At 44.3% G+C, this 24,808-nt stretch overlaps 9 protein-coding genes across 14 annotated transcripts; 5 read left to right on the forward strand and 4 right to left on the reverse strand.

Annotated features, from left to right (window-relative positions):
• The first annotated feature begins 149 nt into the window (after nt 1-149).
• Nucleotides 150-964, forward strand: Vps29 (vacuolar protein sorting 29). Its single transcript, XM_017089525.4, has one exon. The coding sequence runs from the start codon at nt 247-249 to the stop codon at nt 793-795; it is 549 nt and encodes a 182-aa protein (XP_016945014.1). The 5' UTR covers nt 150-246; the 3' UTR covers nt 796-964.
• A 101-nt stretch (nt 965-1,065) lies between these two features.
• On the reverse strand, nt 1,066-8,256 carry capt (adenylyl cyclase-associated protein 1). 4 transcript variants are annotated; one of them, XM_065863319.2, is made up of 7 exons: nt 5,300-5,543; nt 3,955-4,417; nt 3,655-3,779; nt 2,816-3,167; nt 2,198-2,745; nt 1,609-2,132; nt 1,066-1,547 (listed from the first exon to the last, which is right to left on the reverse strand). In XM_065863319.2, exons 1-7 carry the CDS (start codon nt 5,526-5,528, stop codon nt 1,464-1,466), a joined length of 2,325 nt encoding a protein of 774 aa, XP_065719391.2. In that variant the 5' UTR covers nt 5,529-5,543; the 3' UTR covers nt 1,066-1,463. The 4 variants fall into 4 exon arrangements, with proteins under 4 accessions (XP_065719391.2, XP_016945012.3, XP_016945013.2 ...); XM_017089523.4 differs by having other exon boundaries at nt 3,955-4,501; XM_017089524.4 differs by lacking the exons at nt 3,655-3,779; nt 3,955-4,417; nt 5,300-5,543 and adding an exon at nt 8,107-8,256.
• A 520-nt stretch (nt 8,257-8,776) lies between these two features.
• Nucleotides 8,777-10,474, forward strand: Tango14 (transport and golgi organization 14). 3 transcript variants are annotated; one of them, XM_017089885.4, is made up of 3 exons: nt 8,777-8,906; nt 8,993-9,606; nt 10,017-10,474. In XM_017089885.4, exons 2-3 carry the CDS (start codon nt 9,103-9,105, stop codon nt 10,359-10,361), a joined length of 849 nt encoding a protein of 282 aa, XP_016945374.3. In that variant the 5' UTR covers nt 8,777-8,906; nt 8,993-9,102; the 3' UTR covers nt 10,362-10,474. The 3 variants fall into 3 exon arrangements, with proteins under 3 accessions (XP_016945374.3, XP_016945372.3, XP_016945373.3); XM_017089883.4 differs by having other exon boundaries at nt 8,783-8,934; XM_017089884.4 differs by having other exon boundaries at nt 8,783-8,930.
• LOC108021259 (putative leucine-rich repeat-containing protein DDB_G0290503) lies at nt 10,463-15,263 on the reverse strand. Its single transcript, XM_017089882.4, has 5 exons — nt 15,107-15,263; nt 14,352-14,513; nt 12,976-13,195; nt 12,040-12,598; nt 10,463-11,537 (listed from the first exon to the last, which is right to left on the reverse strand). Exons 2-5 carry the CDS (start codon nt 14,438-14,440, stop codon nt 10,762-10,764), a joined length of 1,644 nt encoding a protein of 547 aa, XP_016945371.3. The 5' UTR covers nt 14,441-14,513; nt 15,107-15,263; the 3' UTR covers nt 10,463-10,761.
• Nucleotides 15,264-15,925: 662 nt separating this feature from the next.
• On the forward strand, nt 15,926-17,813 carry IntS14 (integrator complex subunit 14). The gene is made up of 2 exons (XM_017070663.4): nt 15,926-16,508; nt 16,565-17,813. Exons 1-2 carry the CDS (start codon nt 15,968-15,970, stop codon nt 17,785-17,787), a joined length of 1,764 nt encoding a protein of 587 aa, XP_016926152.3. The 5' UTR covers nt 15,926-15,967; the 3' UTR covers nt 17,788-17,813.
• Nucleotides 17,814-17,969: 156 nt separating this feature from the next.
• LOC108021392 (male-enhanced antigen 1) lies at nt 17,970-18,701 on the forward strand. The gene is made up of 2 exons (XM_017090089.4): nt 17,970-18,372; nt 18,461-18,701. Exons 1-2 carry the CDS (start codon nt 18,010-18,012, stop codon nt 18,641-18,643), a joined length of 546 nt encoding a protein of 181 aa, XP_016945578.3. The 5' UTR covers nt 17,970-18,009; the 3' UTR covers nt 18,644-18,701.
• Nucleotides 18,640-21,371, reverse strand: Plap (phospholipase A2 activator protein). The gene is made up of 4 exons (XM_017090088.4): nt 21,106-21,371; nt 20,173-21,039; nt 19,486-20,115; nt 18,640-19,429 (listed from the first exon to the last, which is right to left on the reverse strand). The coding sequence occupies exons 1-4, from the start codon at nt 21,354-21,356 to the stop codon at nt 18,718-18,720; spliced, it is 2,460 nt and encodes an 819-aa protein (XP_016945577.3). The 5' UTR covers nt 21,357-21,371; the 3' UTR covers nt 18,640-18,717.
• A 408-nt stretch (nt 21,372-21,779) lies between these two features.
• On the forward strand, nt 21,780-22,645 carry LOC108005672 (zinc finger matrin-type protein 5). The gene is made up of 3 exons (XM_017068997.4): nt 21,780-21,970; nt 22,025-22,159; nt 22,234-22,645. The coding sequence occupies exons 1-3, from the start codon at nt 21,841-21,843 to the stop codon at nt 22,383-22,385; spliced, it is 417 nt and encodes a 138-aa protein (XP_016924486.3). The 5' UTR covers nt 21,780-21,840; the 3' UTR covers nt 22,386-22,645.
• Charon (charon) lies at nt 22,382-24,512 on the reverse strand. The gene is made up of 4 exons (XM_017068985.4): nt 23,744-24,512; nt 23,328-23,527; nt 22,651-23,264; nt 22,382-22,587 (listed from the first exon to the last, which is right to left on the reverse strand). Exons 1-4 carry the CDS (start codon nt 24,350-24,352, stop codon nt 22,424-22,426), a joined length of 1,587 nt encoding a protein of 528 aa, XP_016924474.3. The 5' UTR covers nt 24,353-24,512; the 3' UTR covers nt 22,382-22,423.
• Between the last annotated feature and the right edge of the window lie 296 nt (nt 24,513-24,808).

Genomic DNA, 24,808 nt, shown 5'->3' on the forward strand with positions numbered 1-24,808 from the left:
CCCCCGGCCAAAGAATTTATAATTGTATAGATATAGAGTAAATATAAAATTTTTCAATAATTGAACGCCCAAATTATATTAAGTTAAAATCCCCGCCTTGTATATCTTCCTACCATTCCAATCAAGAAGTGTCACCACCATCGATGCCCTGGTTATCGTTATCGCTGCTAGCTATCGTCATATTTGCTGGGCGTTTTACATATTTTTTTTTATTGGGAAATAAAACAAAGCTCCACAAAGGACACGATGCTCGTTCTGGTGCTCGGCGACTTGCACATTCCCCATCGGTGTAGCAGCCTGCCGGCCAAGTTCAAGAAGCTGCTGGTGCCGGGCCGCATCCACCACATCCTGGCCACCGGAAACATCTGCACCAAAGAGTCGTACGACTATCTCAAATCCCTGGCCAATGATGTGCACATAGTGCGCGGCGACTTCGACGAGAACCTCACGTATCCGGAGCAGAAGGTGGTCACGGTGGGCCAGTTCCGGATCGGCCTGTGCCATGGCCACCAGGTGGTTCCCCGGGGAGATCCCGAGGCGTTGGCCCTCATCCAGCGGCAACTGGACGTGGACATCCTGATCACAGGGCACACGTACAAGTTCGAAGCCTACGAGCACGGGAACAAGTTCTACATCAACCCGGGCTCGGCGACGGGGGCCTTTAATCCTCTGGACACCAATGTGGTGCCCTCGTTTGTGCTGATGGACATACAGAGCACCTCGGTGGTTACATATGTTTACCAACTGATTGGCGACGAGGTCAAGGTGGAGCGCATCGAGTACAAGAAGATCTAGGGTCCTAGTATTAGCCACCAGCCATTCCCAACCAATCCCTGACCCCTGAGCTTGGCTTCATTATCGAAATTGTAAATGTACGTAGCAATAAATCAAGTTCTCATTTTTTTATCTAATAAAAAATGGTGACATTTTATTTAAATAGAAAATAAAATTATGATCAGATGAATTTGAAGTTTTCGAATTTATAGAAATGGTTTTTATTAAGAGCATGATATTAACACCAATATTTTTTTTAGAAATACCCAACATCCCATTTAAACCACCATCTTTTGGAATAACTCCCACATTTATCTGATAAAAAATGTTTAAATTTTATTTAAATAGAATATAAAAAAGAGTTACTTCTGATGATCGAGTAAAGAGTCTGCTTAAAAAGTTCGAATTTCGTGCTCAGTTGCATTACACACTCTCGATATAAATACATTGGGTTCGTTTTTTGTGGCCATCGCTTTTCCATCGAAATAAATTATATAAATACTTTCTCCACTAGCCAGGATAGCAAAGTTTGGCAACATCATCATTACGAAAAGTTTGATCTAAAAATCTCTGAATTACGAAAACTTTGCGCTTAATATTAAATACAATTATGATTGCTGACTGGCTAATGCTTGCTGCTGATGATAGTTGGAAAAGCAACGGATTGGATCCCTTGGTGGAGAAACGCCTTAGCCGAGGCTGTCCACGCAAACAGTCTTGAGGGTCTTGCCGGCAATTGTGGTCTTATACTGCTCCGGCAATGCCAACTCGGTCTGAAAGGATCATTGAAAGCAATTACTAATGGAAAACCAGAAGGAAGATGTAGAAACTCACATAATCGCCACTGGCGTCGGGCAAAAGGATGTTCATCTCTGAGGACTTGGAGTTGACAATCTCCACGCCCAGCGAGTCCTTGGACAGATACATCTGGCATCCGTCGGTCTTGTCGATGGAAACCGTCGGCACCGAGCCGAGCACCTGCATCTGGACGCTCTGGCAGTTGACAAACTCCACGGAAGCCACCACGGAGTCGAACAGCAGGGAACACTTCTTGCACGAGTCGAACACGATGTTGTTCACCTTGCCCTTGACGGTCAGCGTAGAGCCCTCGCAGCGGAACACATACACCACGTTGTTCATCTCGGCGTTCTCTACGAGCAGTCCAGTGTTGTTCTTCTGGTACTCGATGATCCACTTCTTGCCATCGCGCTCGAAAACGGGCGCCTTGGCAGCCGCAGTCGCTGGAGCAGCAACGGCATTGCTGCCGCCCGACTGGGCTGGCGACTTAAACGGAGCAGGACCAGTACGCAGAGAGGGATTCTTGTGGGTCTGCATGTCCCCGGTGACCTTCTTCAAGCCTGTTGGTTTTAGATTTCAACAAATATTAGAGGAGCTCTAAACAATCATCTCGGTTACTGCTTACCCTTGGTGATGTCTGCACCCTGGTTGATCTGGGCAAACAAGGCGCTGCGATCATCTCCAGCACTGTCCAGCTTGAGGGCACTGAGATCCAGCATCGGTGGTGGTGGGGGCAGACCTCCAGGTGGCGGTGGTGGTGGGGCACCACCGGCGGGGGCAGCTCCCTTGCCCGACCAGACCAATCCCGTGGTGTGGTACTGGCGGATGTAGGCCTGCAGCTCGGTCAGAGTCTGCACCCAGGCGCGAGCCCACTCCACATGCTTGACATCCTTCTCCTTCCACTCCTTGAGCACTCGGTTGGTGTAGAACTGGCCGGCGTCATTCATCTCCTTGACATAGGGTCCGGGAGTCTTCTCCACGCACACCCAACCCAAAGCGGGAATGCTCTCGCTAATGGCCGACAGGTGATTGAACAGGGGCGAAGAGCGGTGCTTCTCGCGGAAGTCCTGGATAGCGCTGATCTGCGTCGAGGTCGGCTTTAGAAGCTCCGCCTGCTTGGGCTGCGCCGGCTGGGCAATCTGAGTGGCCAGCGTCACGTACTGCAGTTGGAAGCTGTTAAGAGAATTTAACGATACCATTATTTCACATTTCTCATAGATGACTCATCTACAGGCTGACTCACCCAAAGGCGCTCTTTACGAGCTCCGCATGCTGGGCAACATCACCGCCAATTTTGGCGGAGAGCGACAGGTATTGGCTCAGCGGACCCGCCACAATGTCCTCGAATCCGGCGACACTCATGTTGCTGCTGGGCGGCGAAGGAGGTGGTGGTGTTTCTACCTTTTCTGGAACTGGAAGAGCTTCTTCAACTTGTTCTTCCTCGGCTGGTGGGGGCGGAAGTGTGGGCGTGGGCAGTTCAATCGGCTGAGGAGCTGTTAGAGTCCGTTCCAATCGGTCGACAAGGGTCTCCAGTCGCTCGCAAATGCTCTCCAAGTGCTCAACAGCGGCCGTGGGCTTGGCTTCCGGCTCGTTATCTGAACCAGAATAACGCGTAGAGAGAATGGAAAATTATTAGTGCTTGTTTGGCAATTATTTCTTATTATTTCAATAACATTGAGTTGACAAAAGAAAGTTAAATATTCGAGTGAGGTGATGTTTCAGCGTGATCGACCCCCATAAATCGTGCACTCACAATATCTGACAAAAGGCGATATAAACTAAAACTTCTTGAGAAGTGAATGATGATGTACTGGTGCACTTAACACTTATTAATATAAAAAAGAGCTAGTCCCAACGAGTGAAAGTGATAAAACCACATGCAAAAACGGCACAAGAATCAAAGAAAAAAACAAGAGAGAAGGACTAAATTGAACCCTTGAACAAAGTTACTTGACTTGATTCGATGGCTATAAAGAAGATATATATCTTCCACATAGCAAACATAGGTGATGCAAGCCAAGTATCCTTATGATCTGAGATACAAAAGAACAAAAGAATCGGACTCTAACGAAGCTGGCATACCCCGCACGGCCACGCTGTGCTCCACAGCCGCGTGAGCAGCCCGCAAGAGCTCCGTGTAGAGGCGCTGGCGCTTCAGCTCCAGCTCGTCGCGTCCCACCGGCGTGACCGGTGGCTCGATGCAGCCGCTGGACATGGAACGAGGTCAGAGGAGGCGATATTCAAACAATACTATTGGTGGGAGGATGCGAATTGAATCAACCTGTTCTGGTTTCAACAAAACTAACTCTATTTATGGGTCTTGGTAAGTTGTTAGCCCAAGTATTGTGAAACCAGAACAGGATCTCGGATAGGGCTTCATACATCTCATTGAGTCGCTCGTCCTCGAACCAGGAGGGCAATCCGTGGGCAAAGAAAAGGTTCTCCGAGACGACATCCCCCTCGAGGTATGGCGCACACATGCTCTCCCTTTTTGGCGGAGGCAGTGAGTCGGAGAACACCTCGTCATCGTCCAGTAGGGAACTTTGATTCTGACTGGCCAGCAGGAGCAGGGGCAGTGGATCCGGTTCAATGATCTCCGCTCGGTTGCTGATGTTCACCTTCTTCTTGATTGACTGATGTGTGGAGTTGTGTCTGGACAGGCAGCTCTTGGTGGGCGGTGGCTGGGCAGGTGGTGTGGTCGGAGTAACTGCGGCCGCCACCACCACTTCATCCGCCTCCTCCGCATCGCCACTGGTCATTGAAGCTGGTGGTGCCGTAGATGTGGAAGAGTGCGTGGAGCGGGCCAATGCCTCCGTTTCTTTGGGAGCTGCAACTGGTACTGGTGCTGGTGCCGGTGGAGTTGGAGATTGAGTTGTAGTTGCAGTTGGTGGTGATTTATTATTAGCTGCTTCAGCCTGAGTTGGTTGGGCTGTGGAAGTGTGGCTTAAGATTACTCTACATGAAGCTTAAATTACATAGACGATCATCAAGGAAAGCGCCGATACTTAAGTTGATTATTTCACTTTAGTCTTTGCCTACTCCGCTTCCTGGTTTCATTATATTCACTTATCGCATTTAAAAAGCCACATTTACCACAGCCATGATGTCATGGTCAGTGATTGATTAAGTAGTTAGTTTTATATTGGTAATCTTGAAATCTTTTCCTAGTTGTTTACAAAACATATTTTAATACTGAAATTATTTTCAACACTTTTTCTTCTTTTCAATTTTCTTGGCAAAAATAAATTATTTTTCTGAAATATATAGTAGGTAATTGTTTGGAGAACACTTCAACCTTCATATTAGTTTCTATATTTGTCACCTAAAATATACTATAGTGTATATGGACACTATGATCGATGTTCACGATTCTAATATCTATAGTAGGCAATGTCATTAGTTATTCCTCATTAATCAACTACGAATCGTCGCTTTTCCTTGATATTCCTCAAGTACAAAATTCACAGAAATAAACCCAAGAGAAAGCACAGTGGAGACAAATCAAAAGTGAACTGAAAAAGGGCTCGCAAAGCCGATTGAAGTACATGGTTCAAAATAAAAAGAGTTAGAAGTAGTGGTCAGCTGCAGTTGTAATGCAGTGGATGTAAAAACCGGACGGATACGGGTCTTCGTTCCGGAGAGCAAACAAAAGCCGACACAGCTGTTGAGCTTGAAAGCCGGAGAGTTCATGGGGTGGTGTACATAATACTTAGGGTTGCGTCAGTACCAGTGTTTGCCCGGGTGCCTTCATCTGCTGGATTATGCGCTTCGATGGACTGCTTCTCTAGTTTTTGGGGCTCCTCCCCGTTGGGCGACTCCTTCTGAATCTCCGCCAGCTTTCCATTCAGTTGGGCTTCCCCCTTTTCGGTGGCCTGTACTTCATCCTCCTCCTCCTCGTTCTTTTTCTCCTTTTCCCTCTTGCCCGCCTTGGGATTCGATCGACAGCAGGAGAACATTTTGCAGGCGGTTTTGCTAGGGCTTTTCCGGTATTCAACACTTTAAATACGAATCAAGTACATTATGTAATTTCCGTTTCTGATTTTTGGATTCCCTGTTTTGCTTAAGCGGCGGTCACAACACTGGCATCAGCACATCACATCACTTCACATCGAATCAGTTGCAATAGCAGCCATACAAATAAAGTTTGGGTCTTCAAAGGGATGTGGCCACTCCTTGCTCATTTAGGTATATGTATATCGTAGCACATCCTTCGCCCCAAATATATTGGCACATTAAAATGAAGTCTAAACGAAATGACTCGGAGCCCGGACCTCCAACTGGGTCAAGCGACTTCCAACCAAACACAGGACTGAATGACACACAAATGCGTTTACACACGGAGAACAGAGAACACACCCTAAAAACGAGGCGCACGCCCACGCACTCGGATTTCGATTGGGATTCGGTTTTTCGATTTCGAACGGTGGGTTTTCAACAGGACTCTGTTATAACGATATAACCCCTCTGTTAACCGCCTTTTTTGGTTTATATCGCGCTGCTTTTGACCATTTCTGGCCAGCCAACCGACTGGCAATGAAAATGTGTTTCATTAATAACCGCTTTTGGCCTGGCATTCAGGATTATGTGCAAGCTTCGATGATATCTTGCACATTTTGCATCAGAGAAAGCTTCAAGTCGAGCTGGAAAATGGAAAAACTCTCTGAGAGAGTTGCGCAGACAGTGCATTGATTTCGGATTTACCCTCGCAGCGGGTTATTCGTTTGATAAAGAAGGAAAACTTAACCGATCCCATAATTTTATTGCCTTTAGGAGAGAAGAAATGTAGCTGGAACTTATCTATAGAACACCTTTTTTTTTTGGTGGGAGAGTTAAAAAAATTTACATAAAAAGTAGCTGATTTTTAAGGATAGTACTAAAAAAGATTTTATGTAAAATGGCAGTAATTTGATAACGTTTGTTGATTATTAGATAGTTCATACAAATTTTAAAGAATTTTTAAAGTTTTATCCATTTGATTATGATTATGATTGCTTATCCATCATATAAGGATGTATTTGGGCATGGATATCATATGAAAACCTTCTGAGTTTTAACAAAATGTGTTCTCTGATAACGATACCTATAAATAAACTTTTTAGTACTGTTAAGGGATTCATATTATAAAAAGAAATTCATAATGATCTATACAATTTTTCCACAATCAAGGGATTGAAGTAAACTTTCGAGATAAAAACTTCGTATTTTCTCCAATATCTATACTTTTATCATGGATATCATATGAAAACCTTCTAAGTTTTAAAAAATTTTGTTTTCTGATAACGATACCTTTAGGTAAACTTTTTAGTACTGTTATTAGAAAAGGAAATTCATAATTATCTATAAAATTTTTCTTAAATCGAGGGAATGAAGTAAACTTTCGTGATGAGTGTATAAAAACTTCGTATTTTCTGCAATATCTATACATTTATTGCATGTTTTTGTTTTGGCCTTAATGCAATGAGTTTGTTGAACCAACAGAGTTGTTGTTTTCTTTAATCTTTAAGCAGCTTAAAACAAATGGTTGGCAATTGGAGTGGGGAAATGCATCAGTATCTTAAAGAGGAAGAGGGGCTTTACATAGTAAACCGAGATTCAACTTTCGCCTGGCGATACTAGTTCTCCTTGTAGTTTTTGTTGTTTTTGCGGCAGATGCGTTTGTTGCGTGCAAAAAACGGAAAAAAGAGGAAAAGCCTAAGAAAAAACTTGAAATCAAGAAGATTAAATGTCTGCAGCTGAGTTACCGTTACTCAAACCGCCTGTGTGTGTGTGTGTGTGTGTGTGTGGGTAAAAGAGCTCGAATTACAAGTAATGGCGTTTAAGAGGAAAAAGGAAAAACTCCTCGCCTTATAAGGCTAGGTGTTACTTTTTCCACCTTAATCGAATATAACTTTTAGTAATCTCCCTCTCTATTTCCAATCGCAATTCGCTGATAAAGCATTTTGGCCATCTTTTTGAGTCATCCCCGCATACAAACACAAACAAATGGGTTCGGTCTTGCGTAAACTATATATGTAGTTTATGTATTTGTGTGTGAGTCAGCAAAAACAAAAACAAAAAATGGCCACAACAGCTGAGTAGTTAATTTTTTTTTTTCTTCTCTCTTATCGGGGGTTAACAATCGCAAAGACACCTGCTAAGGGTTAATTTGCATACACTTGCGCTGGCAATTAATTTTTTAGTTTATAAGCATGGAATCGGATATGAAATCATCGTTATAAATACACCATGTAGATTTAATTTTACAAAACAAAATGAATAACACAAAAATAGCCATCACACAGCTGTCTCTTGTCTTTTTGGCTCTCATTTGATTTGTGGTTGTTGTTGTATATGTACAAACACCCACGGCCTGCAAGCACACACACACACACACGCAAGCAAACACCACCCACCCACCCCCGCCCCTTAACCTTTATCCTAGAAATTTAGCAGACACCTTCAGCCGGCGAATTGGATAAAGGATGGCGGAGAAAAGAAAGCCCCGCTTAGAGAAACGCAGTGCGACAGAGAAAGCGAATAGCTGGTGGCACTCACCTTTGTTTTTGCTAATTAATTGGCAGGGATTCGCAGTTGTTACTTCGATAGAACCGACGAGAAGACGAGTCACAGAACCGGCAAAGGCGAAAATAATAGCGAAACAAACTTGGCGTGGCTTTCGGTGTGACCAGATGCGTGGCGATGGGAGAAGGCTCACCATTTAACCCTTGAGTGGGCTACCTTTAGTATTTTTTAATATTGTAAATTTAAAAATTTTGCATAATTCATAATTATAAAAAATAAATTTATGTATTTATTTCTGTAAAGCTAATTCAAAGTGTAAGACTATGAGCTTACTTATGATTGGAGTGCTAGCAACTAAGGCTTTCGGCTCGCCTGGTTTTGTTAAATATAAAATAAACATAGAAATAATAAGAAAAACCGGAATACATTTATGTGAAATTAATCAATCAATTTTGTAATGTTTTATTTATAATTTATGGGTGTTGAATTTGAAATAAAAAAATAACATGCATATGTGACAAGGAATGATATTACAACATATTTAACCTTTTTATAAATTTAAAAGTATTTAAAAATTAAAAAATAGCAATCATTACCCAAGTATTAATAAATTGCTAATAAACAATAATTGTTTTATTTAATTTCAATCATATATAAAAAATATTCATCAAAATCACGGTTAAATAACAGTATACAAAATGTTGGTATTTTCCGTCCCCTTCGAATGGTCACACTCAAGAACACGTATTTCAATTATTCTGAGAGAGCGCATCGGTTAAAACTTGGAATCGCTTGGATAACACAATGAGCCCGCGCCCCAAGTGACTGAGCAGGTAGCCAAGTGACCCTGGATAACCGTGGGTAGGCCGCCGGCTCCCCTGGAAACGCCTAATCCCAGTTTCCCAACCCACTTTTGCAGGTTATGTTCGCTTGTGTACACTGCGACGGGGAATCGAAGAAGCAACAGGAGCGGATTCCAAGCCGAAGAGACTTAACGCTGGCCCATAAACCGCCTCCGCAGTCTCCAACATGATCGAGGTGCTGTGCCTGCTGCTGGGCAGGATCCTGCTGCTCCTGGTCGGCGGCTATGAGCTGATTTGGCGGCTGCGAGAGCGCCTGAATGCACTGGTGGTCAGGTGGTCATATGACCTTTGGCGCAGCGGAATGGCACGTGAGCTGCACGAGCGGCGCGTGCTTGCCGACTGCCGCTCCCAGTTGACCAAGACGCCCCAGCATCTGGTCCTGGTCATCTCGCCCATGGACACCGGCGTGGATGCGGTGCTCGTGAGGAAGATCTTTGACTTTGCCCTGGACGTGGGCATCAAACATGTTAGCTTGTATGATAGGCGTTCGAAAGACCACGGCTATGTGGATCTGGCCGAGATCTGTAGCACAACCAGCGAGGAACAGGGTAGCTGCTTTAAGTGGCCACCTATTCCGAGTGCCAGCAAATCGGAGACTCAGCCCAAGAACGGACAAAAAACAAATGGTTATGTGAACGGGGCCAACGGCTCACATTCCCCTCAATTTCAGGTGAGTGGCGGGATTTGATAAGAGTATTGGATTAGAGTAATGAACTCAGTGAACATAGGTTGATATACCCCTACATACTAATAACCTACTTGAAAGTCAACATGTACCATATTTCAGTCAACGTGTACCATATTTCAGTCAACATTTCATCACTCTTGTTTACATTTCAAAGAAATGGTATAAACATATTTTTTTTTAAATACATTCGTTTACTGAACAAAATGTAGACAGTGCAGATTTCCTAAAAAATTATTTTATTTCAATATTCTACATATTCTAAATAAAAAACAGTTTTCCTTCTTAAAAAAGACATAAGCTCTTTGTTAGGGTATACCAACTCAACCGATTCCCGGAACTAATGGTTCTCTTATCAATTTCTAATTGTGTTTTTGGTTTCCCCCGTCTTGCAGCTCTATCAAATCAGCGCCTCCGATGGCCATGCCCTAATCGCCGACGTCTGCCGGGAGTTGTACGAAGGCAGGGAGACGCCAGCGGTGCAAAATCTACTCAAGCAAAAGCGCGAAGCGCTCACCGAGCAGATTACCGGCATGCTGAACAAGCGACTGGGATTTGAGGCCCCGGAACCCGACTTGGGCATCATCTTCGCCCGGCAGACGTGCACATACGGCCTGCTGCCGTGGCATGCGCGCTTCACCGAGTTCCACACGCATCCCAGCGGACGCCACTTTGACGTGGAGACGTTCGCCAACATCCTGTCCAAGTACTCGCGATGCGAACAACGATGGGGCACGTAAAAAAACCCGAAACGATCGCCCTATATTAACTAGTTACCTTAATTTTATGTAAATTATCGCCAGGAATTCCTTTTAGTTCGTAAGAATAAACCACAAAAGTGTATTGTTCATAATGAAGTGTATTTTCGGGGCAGGGTTTTGCGTTTTAAGATCGAGTTGCATTAATACGTACAGCTGCGCTTAAGTTATTAGTACTGCAATACAACTAATTTAATATTATCTTGTAATATAAGGAGTTTCTTTGGATATCTTGATAAATTTTAGGACACTTCGATCTCGATGTTTTGCAATCCTTTAACTTTAAGCGCAACTAGATGATTATATGTAAGTGGGCAGACTTAGACGCTATGGTTAGGAGTATTGTATTTTGTTAATTCCTGGGCAAGTCCCTTGTTTCCTTCTACTCCCTTTCAGGCTCGGCATGGCGCTTGGACAGGAGATTGACATCGGTAAGATACTTGTTCTTGTCGATGTTATGGGGACCCGGACCCGTGGGCATCCGCTCATGGAGCACATGGAAGGAGTTGCGCAGATCCTCGAGCGATTCGGCCAGACCCTTCTTTATGTTGGCGAACTCGCTGGACATCAGTGCCAGCTTGCCCAGCAGGAAGTTGAGGTTCTCGTCCATGTCGATCATGTGCTTCTTGGTCTCCTGCACCTTGCTGCCCAGTCCCATCATCGTGGCCAGGGTGCTGTTGATGTAGCCATCGGATGCAGACTGAATCACTCCGAGCATTTCCCTGCTCTGGCTAATCTCGCCGGCCATGATCTCGATGCGGTGCCACACCTGGTTCAGTTCGGTCTCCAGCAGTGCACTGATGTTCTTGTTCGCCTCCTGCTGGGTATTCACCACCGTTCCATCGAGCGATGCGAAGCGCTCCTTCAGCAGCTCGCTCAGCTTGGTCATCTCCTCCTCCAACAGCTTGCCCACCCGCTGCACCACATTCAGAGTGCCAAAGTCCACCTTGCGCTGTGTGTCCAATACCACCTGCGAGTTGGTCATCATGATGTTGTTGAACTTGCTCAGGGCCTCCAGTCCCTCGTTCAGCTTGGCATTGCTCTCGTTGGTCGAGGCGAAGTATTTGTTAAGGATGCCCACGTCAGTGGAGAGCTGGCGAACGTCCGCCTGGATATTGGCCTCCGTCTGCTGCAGTCGCTCCGTGGTCTCCGTTGCAGCTAAGTAGGGAACGAAGTAAGTATTTATATTATTGAAGAAAATAGGAAGAGTTCATAAGAATGAATTTAATTCAATTAAATTTTATTTATATTTAATACTTGCCAATATAAAATCAACCCTAGATACCATCAATAAAAAATGTAGGTATTTTAAAAAATAGATATTTTTTTAAATAATAAAATCATTTTTCCCCTGAAGCACTAATAAATCAATATATTGATTATATATAGATAGTATCTATAGCATCTATAGATACTTTAAAGTCGAATGGTAATTAAAAATTTTAAACGACGATTTCAAACAAGATCAAATATAAAATCAAAATTTAAAATACTTTTTGAAGAACGAAAAGTGTTTTTAAAATAGTAATATAAATTGTAACTTTGGAGTATTAACAAATCTATAGTTCTATTAAAGTCGGTTGGACTTAAAACCTTTTCGAGGTATAGAATAATTGTTAGAAAGTGTTTTAGAGTAACTTAAGATATTATTTAGACCCACCTGATTTCTGAATTGCCGATGACTCGGTCCTAAGTTCAGCCAAGGCATTCAGGGTATCGTTATTCAGTTCCTGGATGTAGGCCCGATCATTCTCGTTCAGACCAACTGGCGCAGCAGGCCGCTGAACAGTCTCACTCAACTCGGTAACCTTTCCACCCAGCGAATTCAGACGCTCCAGGAGTTGGGCCTCGAACTCATTGTTCTTCGGCGGAGCAGCGGTGGTGACACTGGCGGAGTGCTCCTGCAACTTGGCCTCAATCTGGGACAGCAACTCCGGTCCCTTGGGCAGACTTTCGAAGCTCTTCTGCGTTTGGTCGGCTGCCTTCTGGTTGCTTGCCTTCAGATTTTGGATCTCCTCCAGCAACTTTGCGTTGAAGCGCCTCTGCTCCTCCAGGAACTCCTTGGGAATGGCTGGGGCGGCGGGTGCGGCTGGTGGAGCAATCAAGTTGGCACTAACTGGTGGTCTCTTGAAGCACTCGTCGTTCTCCCTCATCCACTTGAACATGTGATCCGTGGCCTGGTTAAAGCGATCCGATTGCGCGTTGTACTTCTCCTCTTGCTAAGGATAAGATAGTCAAAAATATAAGATTTTATGGGAAGAATCACAGGTAAGATTTATATGCATTTTCTAACAAACTTTATACAAAATTTCTAGAGACAAAATCGAGGCAGTTCCTGTAGGAAAACAAACTCGAGAACACTTTCGTCTTGATTTCAAGAACATATATTTTTGGAGAAGTAAAATGTGTTCTCAAATTGGTCTTGTTTGATTTCTGAAGAAAAGCAATCTCGAGAACACTTTCGTCTTGATTTCTCAAATAGGTCTTTTTTGTTTTCTGAAGAAAAATAGTCTCGAGAACACTTTCGTCTTGATTTCAAGAACGTTTCTTCTTGAATAAGTGATAAAGTAACCCAATATCATTACCCCTGACTTACCGTAATCAGCATGGTCTCTATTTGGCTGACCCTCTCATCCAGACGCCCGAAGATTCCATTAATGGGCTCCAGACTCTTCTGTCCCTTCTGCAGGGATTGCAGGGCCTTCTTCAGCAGTTCACCCAAGGCGCGTTCCCTGTGCTCGTGACGCTCCAACTTATTGTCCAGCTGGTTGTAGGAGTAGATCAGTGACTGGATAGTTCCACGCAGCTCCTCGTTGCTGCAAAGAGGCGGGGGATAGGGAGATTGCTTAAAATTAGCCTCGCTCTGGGCCATTAATCATCTGAGTGGGGGTGGAGATGCAGAATAGATGGGAATGGGAATGGGACCACCACCATCATGGGCGTCTATAAATATTGAGGGGCGCAATAGCGATCGAGGATGGGATAAGTGGTGAATGCCTGATGGCCGGGATCTCAGGGTCAGGAACCCTAATCCACTATTCCGAAAGCTGTTTGTGTGAAATGCATTGATGTTGATGGATAGAGCATAGATTTATAGGGGGGAAACATAAAACATATGCTTCTATCCCCAGTCACCCTCCGAATAGCCAGCCCATTTGCATGAAGTGTGCAGTAAAAACATTCCCCATGTCCCATCCAGAGTACGAAAATAAACAAACAAATAGGCGGAACAGCCAACATCTTGGCTTCTCTTTGAAGGCATTAGTCATTAGTGGAATGGAGTGGCCGTGCATGGGATGCATCCATATCCATGCGATGGCCCCAGGCGCCGACAACTTCTTTTAGTTTGAAGTCTTGCACATTTCGCTAAAAACTCCTCACAGTGGAGGGTATTATAAGTCATGGGATGGCATACGGGAACAGAACCACTCCGAAACCAAGTGCGAACGAATGTGTGACATGTGTCAAAACCATAAAAAGAAATTCTAGTTTCATTGAATACAGATTGGGGACGGGGATTTTGAAAGTTTGAGCATCCAATTACCGCCCCTTGCATGAGATATGATAGCGGAGTTATTGTTTCTGAGAGCATCTCACTCAAAGTGCAGTAATTGGAGCTCTTAAAACTGGAAAACCTTAATGGTTTACGAGTCCCCACGAAATTGGGAAATTAAATTGGGGAAGATGTAATTAAAAAATTAGTGTTATAGAGAAAATGTTCTATCCTAAAAACTACACAAAAACAGTAGAATAGTGTTGAGTTTTAGTGTGGGAAGAACTATTATCCTCTGATAACTGATATTACAATTATAATAAGGTATTATATTATGTTAGATCTCATATATGCAATATTAAGAAGTACCAAACTTCCATAACTACATATTAAACTTTATCATAGGCACGAAACATTTTTTCCGGGGGAAGTTATCTTTCCTACTTTCCAAGTTAAGTAGATCGATCCAATTTACTTACGTGACTGGCCCCGCTGCAATCGAGTGCCATTGTCCGAGGGCAATTAGAGCTAGGAATACTAATTGGAGTGTCCGACTTCTTCCACCCATGGTTCGTATAAAGTGCGTTTTGATCCGATCCAATCTTTAATTGGGATGCTGATATGCAAATCCACTGCGTGACCTGGGGGAAAATCGAATGGTTATTGAAAACAATTGCAATGGCGTCGTTTCCTTTCGCTTCACATCGGAAAATGTTTATCGCAAATAACTATGGTATAAACAAATATGGGCAAGTTTATGTGCAATATTTATGGGGATGCAAACAAATAATAAAGAAATGCCACTGATTTGCAGCTGAAACAACTGCAAACAAAGCGAATTGGTTCCTTGTCCGTTTCGTGCGGATAGACCTCGCTAAATATATATGCATTATATAGAGCGATATTGTTCTTGCCGCGATAAACAAATGACGCAAAAATATCCACTGGACAACTGCATGTGCCAGTTTTTCCTTCAAAAGGGAGAGGAAGTGATGCATTGAGGAAATTGGGTCAGAAATAAGCGAGTGAAATTTACGAGTGCAAAAATAAAACAGCCACCGTTAATGAGTAAAATATTGAAAATGCTCCAAGATAGGGGGAATGTATTTGCGTTGATAAGGATTGGGTTAAAGGTTGACTAATAATGATATATCCCTCATTGTAGGCTCGTGTTTTATTTGCTAATTAAATAGTATTTGTTTTGTTAGATGAGGTAATAAAATGAAATACTCACTCGACTGCGAATTTGAAGAACTTAAGGTCACTAAAACACTTTCAAGTCTTGCACTTGGATCACTTTGATCTAAAATCGGAGCACTTCAACTGGACGTCCTCACAGCTCGAGTTGAGAACGAGGAATGATGCTGGTTGTGCCGACTATTCCGGAATAGATGTGGATCCGTATTCCTCCCCGATAGCAGAGAGAACTGCTCTCCGCCTTTCTCAGGCGGCTGCATATGTTTTTAATAATTAAAATCAAAAGATGATGAGTTCCCGCATCGAGTCAAGTCGGGGTGCCAACGAATCAAAATTCAATCTATTCTAATACAAAACCATTTAGCACAATGCAAACAAATGATATGGGTGACGATCTCTAGATGGTTTTGCGGCAAAATCTAAGACAATTAATGTTTCGAATTGATTGATTGAGATGCCTAAACTTTCCAATATAATTGGATTCTGCTGGCGCCAGTTCCAAGAATTTTGAGTACAAGTTAATAAAATAAAGCTTTTAATTTGTTTGTTTACTTGTGAAATTTAAATTATAACGAAAATTAATATTTGTCACATTTAATATTTAAAAAATAAACTTAAATATCATAACGTGTAAAAAAAAAAAAAGTATCTAACTAAGAAATAAACTAAATTATTTATCAAAACATATTAATTACTCAAAATATAATATTTCAAATATTTGAATTTCCTTTTTGGCGCCAATTTATGGAGAACTACCATTCACCTGGAACAACAACATATAGTCCGTTGTGAATAGCCTTTCAGCTGGAGAGGCAGAAGAAGATGCATAAATAACAAATATTGCCGCAAATATAAAAAAAACAATTATTATTTAAAATCTGATATATAAAGCAGCGATATGCCCACCCTAATAGCACTGGATGCATCGCTATCGATGCTTCGTCCTGTCCCAGGACGGAATGAGCACACCTACCAATCGCTGGCCATCAAGGGGATTCAGCATTTACTGGACAACCTGACGGCGGCCGGAAAACTGGAGCATCTTGGTCTGCTCTCCTACTCCACCACGGCGGAACTGAAGGTGGACTTCACCCGGGACTACGACCAGATCCGGCAGGCAGTCAAAAAAGTGGAGCCTGTGGACAAAGCCTGTCTGATGAGCATGCTCAAGGCGGTGGTGTCCATAATGTCGCCGTGGGGCAACCAGAATATCCTGCAGGTGGTCGTCTTCACGGATTGTGGACTCGGCTTTGGCAACACCTCGATCATTAGTTTCCTGGAAGCCTACGCCGACAAGGAGACGGAGCCGGAATTCAACTTTCTGAAAACCCTGGCCAACTACAACCTGAACTTTATCTGTTTGGGTCTGCACGGTGATCACTATTTCACTAGGGGATTGGCTGTATACCAACAGCTACTGGACAAGGTCTCACTAAAGGGTGAGATTAAGATTTATAGAATATACAAGTCACTAATGAGTTGGTTTATCTTACAGGCCAGCTGTTTATGACCAAACCAGCTAAGAACACCGATGCTGTCGAAGGAAATCCCAATCCCAATCCTAATCCTAGCCACAAAAGCGAACTGGGACGCACTACGGTTTTCGAACTAATAGAACGGCTGTGTGAGTCCAGCTACAAGTCCTCGGAGGTGACCCTAAAGTGCGGCAGCTACTTCCGCATGGAGGCGCCTGTTCTGCTCTGGCCACCCACGGCACCTTATGAGCAAAAATCTTTAGTTTTCGGCCGAGAACCCACTACTCGCCACATAGATCAACGTATTGAGGTGTGTGGTTTCCTAGCCCTTTCGGACATTGGTTCGCCGGCTACTCTAAGTCGTCATTGGGTGCTGCCGAAGGTTGAACGGGAAAAGACTGGCGGGAGCCGAAGATCTGGAAGCCTGCCGCCAGCAGCCAAGCCACCAAAACTTAACCTAGATGTCAGTAATCCGAATTATGAGCTGGAGAAACTGGAAACCGATATACGTGACTTCTACGCCAAGGATCCCAAGGACACAGAAGAGAGTGGCGACGATGATGTGACCATTGTCCTTAAACCTGGTCCTCAGACGGAGCAGCAAAAGGAAAACCTTTGCGTCCTCCTTCACGGAGCTCTCAAAATGGAGAACATGGCCGCTTTGGTTAAAGTGGGCGATAAGTGGTATGGCTTCATATATGCATTTACCGATGGCAAGAAGAAATCCAATCTGATGTTAAACATTCTTCCACCTGGCACAAATGTTATACCCTGGGTGGGAGATCTGGAATTGCTGGGATTCCCCGAGGATTTGGCCCCTGGAGAAACAGCGAGCTTTCCAGTGCGCGCCGATCGGAGATCCTATTCCCAGAGCAGTGTGGTATGGATACGACAGGCCAGCCTGCAGTCCGATGTCCAGAAGGTACTGCGGCATGCCAAGAAGATGCCCGATAAGACGCAGCATTTCTACAAGGAGCTCAATCGGATTCGACGAGCTGCTTTGGCCCTGGGATTCGTGGAGCTGCTGGAGGCCTTGGCCATGCTGCTGGAAAAGGAGTGCGCCCATCTCAGCCTGAATGGAGCCAGCAATGAGTGCACCCTGCAGCTGCAACACGCGGCCACCGAATTGAGAAAGACCTCGAATAGAGATATTAAGTCCACGATTATACCGCTCCAGAAAGTGGGGGCTTCCGAAGCGGGCAGCACAGCTGCCACCGCTCCTGCCGCCGCGTACATGTATTAAAAATATATTATGACTTTTATGTAAAATATGCTGTTTTTTTTTTTTTAAATTATTAATTTAGAGATGTAGAAATAGGTATATAATACATTTCCTCAAATTTGCTGAGAACATTTAATTTTTAAATTTTAGCGGTATCTTTATACATTTTTGCCTTTTACAGCACTTGACTTTTTGCCTATCGTTATCGATGACAGAACTTTACAGGGCGAAAAAACAATAACAATGGGAAGTCCGGAATTACCCACAGATCCTGGTCAGGACCTATTTCCAACGCCAACGGTGGAGCATCCGCGAGGAGGAGTGGAGAGCGAGGACGATGATGATTCGGATGTGTACGATGGCTATCAGCCACTCGCCCTAGATGAGGATAACGATGGTGCGGATCCCGAGGAGATGACCAGGGAACCGGTGGCTCCCTCTGAGGACAACGATGGGGACATTGATTTGATGACGGCCGAAGTCACTCATGGCGACCCCAACATGCCGCCCATTGAGCCGGCTGATGTGGAAATCGAAAGGCAGGTTTGGAGTGAGCCAAGACCAAGGGAACTCCAAATGGATCTGGATAAAACGCGAACAGAACAGGTAAATAGGAAGTACAATTCAATCTTATATACTCCAAACAATCCTATTACAAATTATTAAGATAGTAATGACCATCCTTCTTATTTAGATCCTCAAAGCCATGTCCACGATAACGTTGCCCAACATCACCGTGCCAGATTGGGCCAAAGGAGTGCCCGAAGAGCGCTGGAAGCATGAACTCCTGGACCGGATCAACAACCGACACCAGCCACCAGAACCTTCATCGTCGTCGGCGGAGGATCCCCAGCATTCCAAGTCTAAGAAAGATTAGCGTTGTATATGGTGTATTTAGAAAAAAACGTTCTCCAATATATATGTATAATTTAGAATGATCGGACAGAGATCCTAGAACGCAGCCAGCAGAGCCTGGCCCGCCGAGTTCACCTTGCTGAAGTTCTCGCCCTGCGGGGTGTTGGTCAGCTCCCTCAGCTTGTCCATCACGTAGTCCACGGACACCACCTGGGCGATGGTCTCCTGACCGCAGGAAGTGGTGGTCAGGTTGCCGATGGCCTGCATGGAACGGTAGCACGCCTCCAGATCCTTGGCCCACTTGAGCAGCTCCACCACACCGGAGGTAACCATATGACATACCTCCGACTTGGTCACGTTCATAGTCTGGGCGATTGTAAGGTTCAAGTAGAAGGTGGCCACTGCAATCTGCAGGTTGGCACTGCCTGACTTGATGGCTCCCACAAGTTCGATAATCTCTGGCAAATGGGACTCCACCTGCTGCCGTCCGGTGGTGTGACTCAAACTATTGGCCAGGCAACGGACTACCATTAGCTGATTGGCCGCGGAACCAGTCAATTGGGGGATCACGATACCCAGGAAATTGTGGCTATTATTAAGGACAGTAAATATGGGCTCATTCCGCACGGCCAGGCGAAGAATGTCCAGCACGGGAAAGAGCATGGCCGCTGGCCACTTCAGCAGGATAATGAGAGCTTCCAGAGAGGTCAGATCTAGTTCCGGTGTTTGTTCGGTTAGTTTGATTACAGCCAGCAAGACTTCGTCTCCAACTCGGCCATCGGCAGGCGTTAGCTTGTTATTGAACTCCCTGAAATCAGGAAGGGATTAGATAAATTGCATCTTAGGGAACATTTCTTTACCCACTTCATCTTCTCCAGCACCTTCTTCGCATCACACGTGTCGAAGGTGCGGTAGCTGCTCACGGGAAAGTGCTTGTCACCGGGTCGCACAAAGTTCACATCCACCTGCGATTGGGTGTTGCTACTTGACGTGGAGTAACTTGATGCGCCTGTAAAGGGGTCCACATTGCCGCCACTCCTCACATTCGTATTGCTCGACCCAGGAACATAGCGAGAGCCACCAGTGAAGGGATCCTGATAGCCAGTAGGCGCTTGTTCCATCGCCACGGGCGCACTTTGCGAGTTCTTCACTATAAAGTTTGCCACCTGATCGAGGTAGGCCTGCGGCAGGTTATGGCGATGGATAAAAGTCTGGGCCGCCTGCCAGGGATCCTCGCCTAGGTTGTAGGGCAGCTTGATTGGTGGCTCCGTGTCGGAGATGTCCACGTTGAACACAAAGTCGTACTCCTTGCCCTCATGCAGTTTCTTGCCAGAGCTCGCCTGCGTCCCTCCGGAGGCACCAGTTACATCACCAACAAGATTCCAATTGCCCAGCTCCCAGCTGTAGCACTTTACGGAACCATCAGGATGACGCACCATCTTCGTTTGCCCATCCCGGGTTCCATTAGCCAACAGGGCCTCGGGACCTGGAAGGCTAAAAATGGTTTTTGGGATTACAAGGATTTAAGAAGAAAACCACTTAAAGGCTTACTCTGTTTTCTTGACACCTCCAATCTCTTCGTTCATCTGCGACTTCCTGGTGGCCACAGCCAAATCGAAGGCTTTCAGGATTCCTTCGCTGGCCTGCCGAGCCGGAACCTGGCTAAAGACCCTCACCACGCCATCGCTGCAACCGGTGACTATGTCGCCGTTGTTCAGACAGGCTACAGACCACACCGAAATGGCGGGATGAATGATGGGAGCACCCAGTTCATCGCCGGTGATCACATTCCACATGCGCAACGTGCTGTCCTCACCGCAGGAGACCACCACTTGATCGCCCAGAGCTCGATTCCTGTCCATCGAATAGATGTAGTTGGTGTGTCCGCTCAACTGGCGAACGCACTCGCCATCCTCGTTCCAAAACCGCAGGACAGCATCGTTGCCGCAGGAGAGCAGAGTGTTGGCCTCCAGGCCGATAAGGCCCCTCACGCAATCCGTGTGTCCCTTGAGCAGGCGCAACTTCTCGCCCTTCGCGTTCCAATAGTAGATGTTCTTGTCGGCTCCACCGGTCACATATTTTCCCTGCTCCTTCAAGGTGGCCACTGCCCAAACGGCTGCCTCGTGACCCTCTAAGGTAATAAAGGTCACATCACCCGCCTCGCTGATGCTCCACACCCGAGCCGTTTTATCCCAACTGCCGCTGATGAGGCTGCGAGGCGCCAGTCCTTCCGCGAGGGCACACACCGTGGTCCCGTGACCCTTGAGGGTGAGCAAAGGCACAAAGCCATCCTGCTGGTAAATGCAGATGGTGGCATCGTTGCTGGCGGTGCAGATCCACTGCTCCGATTCCAGGTAGTAGATGTACGAGATGAAGTTCTTGTGGTCCTGCAGGGTCAGGCTCTCCAAGTACTCATTTCTGGGGGAAAGAAACGGGGGCTTAGGATGGGGTTTCTGCAAGTACTAGGTCTAGTTGCCAACTCACCCAGTGGGCTTCCAGAGCTTGGTGCTCTTGTCCCGTGAACCGGACAGAATAACCTGGCCGCCTTCCGGAGTGGCACCACCCACCGCCACTGCTCGCACATCCAGGCTGTGACCCAGGAGCTCGCAGCTCAGCTTGTAGTTGTCCAACGATGGCTCCATGTCTGTTGTCTGTAGGTGCAATGCTTTTCTGGTTATCCTGGTCCCGAATCTCCGTGTTACTTTGTTTCGCCGGCTGTCGAGCGATATTGCCATTCGCTGCGAAAAAATCTGCACACTCAGATAGTGGTGGGCCAATCCATCCGGCTCAAGGTCAATAAACCTCTTACGATAGTTCCTAAATGTAAAATATTATAATTCAAGGAATGGAAAATAAACTAAGAGGTACTTTACATAACTTTAAATATCAAAAGCAAACTAAATTTAAAACCACTGATTTTCTTGACTTTAAATTATATTCTCTTATATGAGTAAAATAAATATATTTCCTTAAATATTCTGATGAAAGTACTATTATTTAATATGTCCTTAAAGGAATTACTTTTAGGTATACCACTTATCTACATTAAAAAACCAAGAAAAGAAATTAATTATATTACCAAGTTTCATTATATATATCTACTCAAATATCGATATTTAAACACTATCGAAAACAGTAAAACTTTTCGATTTGCCACCTCTACGCTAAAAAGTATTGTAAATTGTAAACATATGTATGTTTTGTTTACATTTTTAAGAAATGGGAGGAAAAAGTTATTATTGCGACTACTGCTGTTGTTTTATGAAAAACGATTTGAATGTGCGCAAATTGCACAATGGTGGTATTTCCCACACAATTGCCAAGACCAATTATATGAAAAGTTTTGAGGGTAAGAACTTTTAAAGACTACCAAAATATATAATTATAATTCTAAAAATTATAGATCCCAAAAAGATATTGGACGAGGAACGCAAGAAAACTCCTTGCAAGCGTTACTTTGGTGGCTACTGCAAATTTGAAATGTATTGTAAATATTGTCACTATAGTGAGAAGGAATTACAGGAACTGGAAAAACTAGGTTTGAAAATATGTTTATGCTTATGTAGAAGAAATAAGATTTTAAGTTTACATATCATATATGTATCCTTTCAGTTCTTGCCAAGAAGAAGGCCAACTCCAAAAAGAGAAAGAAATCCACAAAATGGCCCTGGAAAACTCATACGCAAAAGGGATTGCCTATATCATTACAACCCATTCAGTTAGCCAGGCTCGAAAGAACCAATTTTGAACTAAGCTGGGGTTAATGAACAGATATATGTATATTTACATCAGCACATTAAAGTCAAGTATTCAAAATGCCAACTACTTTCTCCATAATGCGGGCCACCTTCAGATTAATGCGCAACGTACGAGCATACTCGTAGTGAAACGATTTCGGGGAATGCCTGCTTAAGTTCTCCTCATCCGGATCGGCCAGGTGTGCCAGCAGGAAATAGCATAGGTGTTCTGTAAGATTAGAAATTCATTAAATAAATACACAACTTAATCAGTAAATTAATTAAAACCTACCCTGCTCTCCTTCGACGGCGTAGAAAAGGGGCGGATTGCCACCCCTTACCTCGGAGGCATTTATTACTTCCATTTTATGTCGACGGTTCTTCAACTTGGATTTACTCAACTCCAGTCTTTCGCAGGCACGATCGTAGTACCTGGCGAAAGCCTTCTCATCGCTTTCATTGGCATTCGGAACCTCCTGCGTTCTCCTGTACACTGTTTCCCCCAATTCCCGCTCATCTATTATATCCAGTATTGCTTCCGCAACCAGGAACTGATTATTACGCACTGCCAGATGCAAAACTGTATAACCATCATCGTTTGTTAGCAGTAGACTATTAAGATCGATGCGCCGCATCAGTAACCTAATCGACTCGATATTTATATTGTTTATCACCGCCAGGTGGAGAGCTGTATTTGAGTTCTCATAGAGGTGATCGGTCTGGCAGCCAGCCCGCAAAATAAGCGATATAATCTCCGTATCCGAGTCGTGCGTCAGGGCGAGTTCCAGGCAATCTTCGCCATCGGAGCTGACCAGCTCATTGATATCCACGTTGGCGTGATGGCAGACGAACATCTGACGCTTTACGCCGTAAACATCACCGTTTAGTATTTCGTCGTGAATAGGTCTGAAAGGGCATAAGATGTATTTATAGAGAAGATGATATAATAATGAGGTCATTTATACGTACAGCAATCCTTCTTCGGACACTATACGGGCCTTCTTGAATTCATTGGCCATTATTCGTATAATCCGGTCTTTACTGCTGCCATTTATATAGTCTTCCACCCGGGTGAGCTCATCCAAATCTAGGGATATATCGGACAATACGGACTGACGACGCTGAGGGGTTGCTTTCGAAAATAGGTTTTCCCCCGAACTTGAGGATTTCTGTGAAAAATATTTTTAAAGTTAATATCAGTAAAGTTAAATATGTATTTCCTTGTTATGAAGATAAGGGGCTGGACTTAAAAAATTCACAATTCTGATTAATTTTGCCTTAGAAACACGTAATTTTACTTGCGAGTCATGGGCTTGTAATCAAGATTTCTGTGAAAATATTTCGAGCCCAGAATAATTAACCATGAAATACATTATTTTACTCACAGAAACATCTTGTTTTTTCTTCTTGGTGACCACGGGTGTCAGCTGCTTTTCCTCTCGCTCCTGGAGGGCCATTTCAGCTGCTGATCTCTTGACCACCTGTGGCACGCAGGTATTTCGCTTTCTTCCGCGCTTTTTAGGAACTTTTATGGGCTCTAAAAGTGATTCTACATGGGTGGAACTTGAACTCTCCTGAGTGGTAGTGGTATTCCCCGTAGATTCTGATGATTCATTCTTAATGGCAGGCTTTTCTATTGATTTAATAGGTTTTTCTTCGGGTTCCGTTTCAGTTTGCGTCGAGGCATCAACTTTTTGGGCTCCACAAGAGCATTGTTTACCCTGATACGAGATAGCGATCTTATCGCTATTGTTATGCCCGTTCATCGCGTCGATCACCCGTTGAACGAGGGCTTTATCGGGAATTCGCATGAGTAATTTGAAAATATCCTCGTAGACAGGCTGGAAGGACTTGCGCTGGATGTAGGTGGTGGTGCCCAGTGGAGCGGGAATGGAAACCCGAACTACAGCTGCTTGTCTGCTCAGCAAAAGGTCCGATCCGCCAGCGACAACTGGCTGTATGTGCTGCGATTTCGTCAATAGCACTTTCTTCATCGTGACCGAGTTTCGGTATACTACTCGAATTTACGATGTCAGCAAGAGATAAGATGCCTCTGTTTGCGATCGATTTTGGGGGGAACTCCAAGTTTAGTTGTATCCAAAATAAAATAAGTTGGTTTTTCCCCAAGACACGCTGCACGGAATGGCAAGGTGGTGGCACTCGCGCGCTTTTTAACACTTTTTCTAGTGGTGTCCGATAGTTGCGATGACCAATCGAAATGAAAAACGGGGTTTAATATAATTTAATAAAATTAATTGTATACTTTGAAAGGTGAAACTTATTTTATTCATAGAAAAATCATCAGCACTTGGGAAAATAAAAAGTAGGTAGTATTTTTGCTTATATATTTCTTAATTATATATTAAATGTTTAATACTTATTTAAAGGTTTTATTCTGCTTTTATTTATTCCGACTTCTAGCTCATCGTACTAATTCTATATCTATTAAT

The sequence above is a fragment of the Drosophila suzukii genome, chromosome 2L (genome assembly GCF_043229965.1).
Source record: "Drosophila suzukii chromosome 2L, CBGP_Dsuzu_IsoJpt1.0, whole genome shotgun sequence".
NCBI lineage: Eukaryota > Metazoa > Arthropoda > Insecta > Diptera > Drosophilidae > Drosophila > Drosophila suzukii.

Coding starts and splice junctions, on each gene's coding strand:
- capt (XM_017089523.4), bottom strand. CDS start 5,528: ATGTTCTCCTGCTGTCGATCGAATCCCAAGGCGGGCAAGAGGGAAAAG. Junction 4,502..5,299: donor AGGCACCCGGGCAAACACTG/GTACTGACGCAA, acceptor ACACTTCCACAG/CCCAACCAACTCAGGCTGAA. Junction 3,780..3,954: donor GACGAGCGACTCAATGAGAT/GTATGAAGCCCT, acceptor TTCCATGTCCAG/CGGCTGCATCGAGCCACCGG.
- LOC108021392 (XM_017090089.4), top strand. CDS start 18,010: ATGGGAAGTCCGGAATTACCCACAGATCCTGGTCAGGACCTATTTCCA. Junction 18,373..18,460: donor ATAAAACGCGAACAGAACAG/GTAAATAGGAAG, acceptor CTTCTTATTTAG/ATCCTCAAAGCCATGTCCAC.
- Plap (XM_017090088.4), bottom strand. CDS start 21,356: ATGGCAATATCGCTCGACAGCCGGCGAAACAAAGTAACACGGAGATTC. Junction 21,040..21,105: donor AAGCTCTGGAAGCCCACTGG/GTGAGTTGGCAA, acceptor TCTTTCCCCCAG/AAATGAGTACTTGGAGAGCC. Junction 19,430..19,485: donor AAGGTGCTGGAGAAGATGAA/GTGGGTAAAGAA, acceptor TCCTGATTTCAG/GGAGTTCAATAACAAGCTAA.
- Vps29 (XM_017089525.4), top strand. CDS start 247: ATGCTCGTTCTGGTGCTCGGCGACTTGCACATTCCCCATCGGTGTAGC.
- LOC108005672 (XM_017068997.4), top strand. CDS start 21,841: ATGGGAGGAAAAAGTTATTATTGCGACTACTGCTGTTGTTTTATGAAA. Junction 21,971..22,024: donor TTATATGAAAAGTTTTGAGG/GTAAGAACTTTT, acceptor TAAAAATTATAG/ATCCCAAAAAGATATTGGAC. Junction 22,160..22,233: donor ACAGGAACTGGAAAAACTAG/GTTTGAAAATAT, acceptor GTATCCTTTCAG/TTCTTGCCAAGAAGAAGGCC.
- Charon (XM_017068985.4), bottom strand. CDS start 24,352: ATGAAGAAAGTGCTATTGACGAAATCGCAGCACATACAGCCAGTTGTC. Junction 23,265..23,327: donor GTGTCCGAAGAAGGATTGCT/GTACGTATAAAT, acceptor ATGCCCTTTCAG/ACCTATTCACGACGAAATAC. Junction 22,588..22,650: donor CGCCGTCGAAGGAGAGCAGG/GTAGGTTTTAAT, acceptor CTAATCTTACAG/AACACCTATGCTATTTCCTG.
- Tango14 (XM_017089885.4), top strand. CDS start 9,103: ATGATCGAGGTGCTGTGCCTGCTGCTGGGCAGGATCCTGCTGCTCCTG. Junction 9,607..10,016: donor CACATTCCCCTCAATTTCAG/GTGAGTGGCGGG, acceptor CCCGTCTTGCAG/CTCTATCAAATCAGCGCCTC.
- LOC108021259 (XM_017089882.4), bottom strand. CDS start 14,440: ATGGGTGGAAGAAGTCGGACACTCCAATTAGTATTCCTAGCTCTAATT. Junction 13,196..14,351: donor ATTGCAGCGGGGCCAGTCAC/GTAAGTAAATTG, acceptor GCCTCTTTGCAG/CAACGAGGAGCTGCGTGGAA. Junction 11,538..12,039: donor ATCGGCAATTCAGAAATCAG/GTGGGTCTAAAT, acceptor TTCCCTACTTAG/CTGCAACGGAGACCACGGAG.
- IntS14 (XM_017070663.4), top strand. CDS start 15,968: ATGCCCACCCTAATAGCACTGGATGCATCGCTATCGATGCTTCGTCCT. Junction 16,509..16,564: donor GGACAAGGTCTCACTAAAGG/GTGAGATTAAGA, acceptor TTTATCTTACAG/GCCAGCTGTTTATGACCAAA.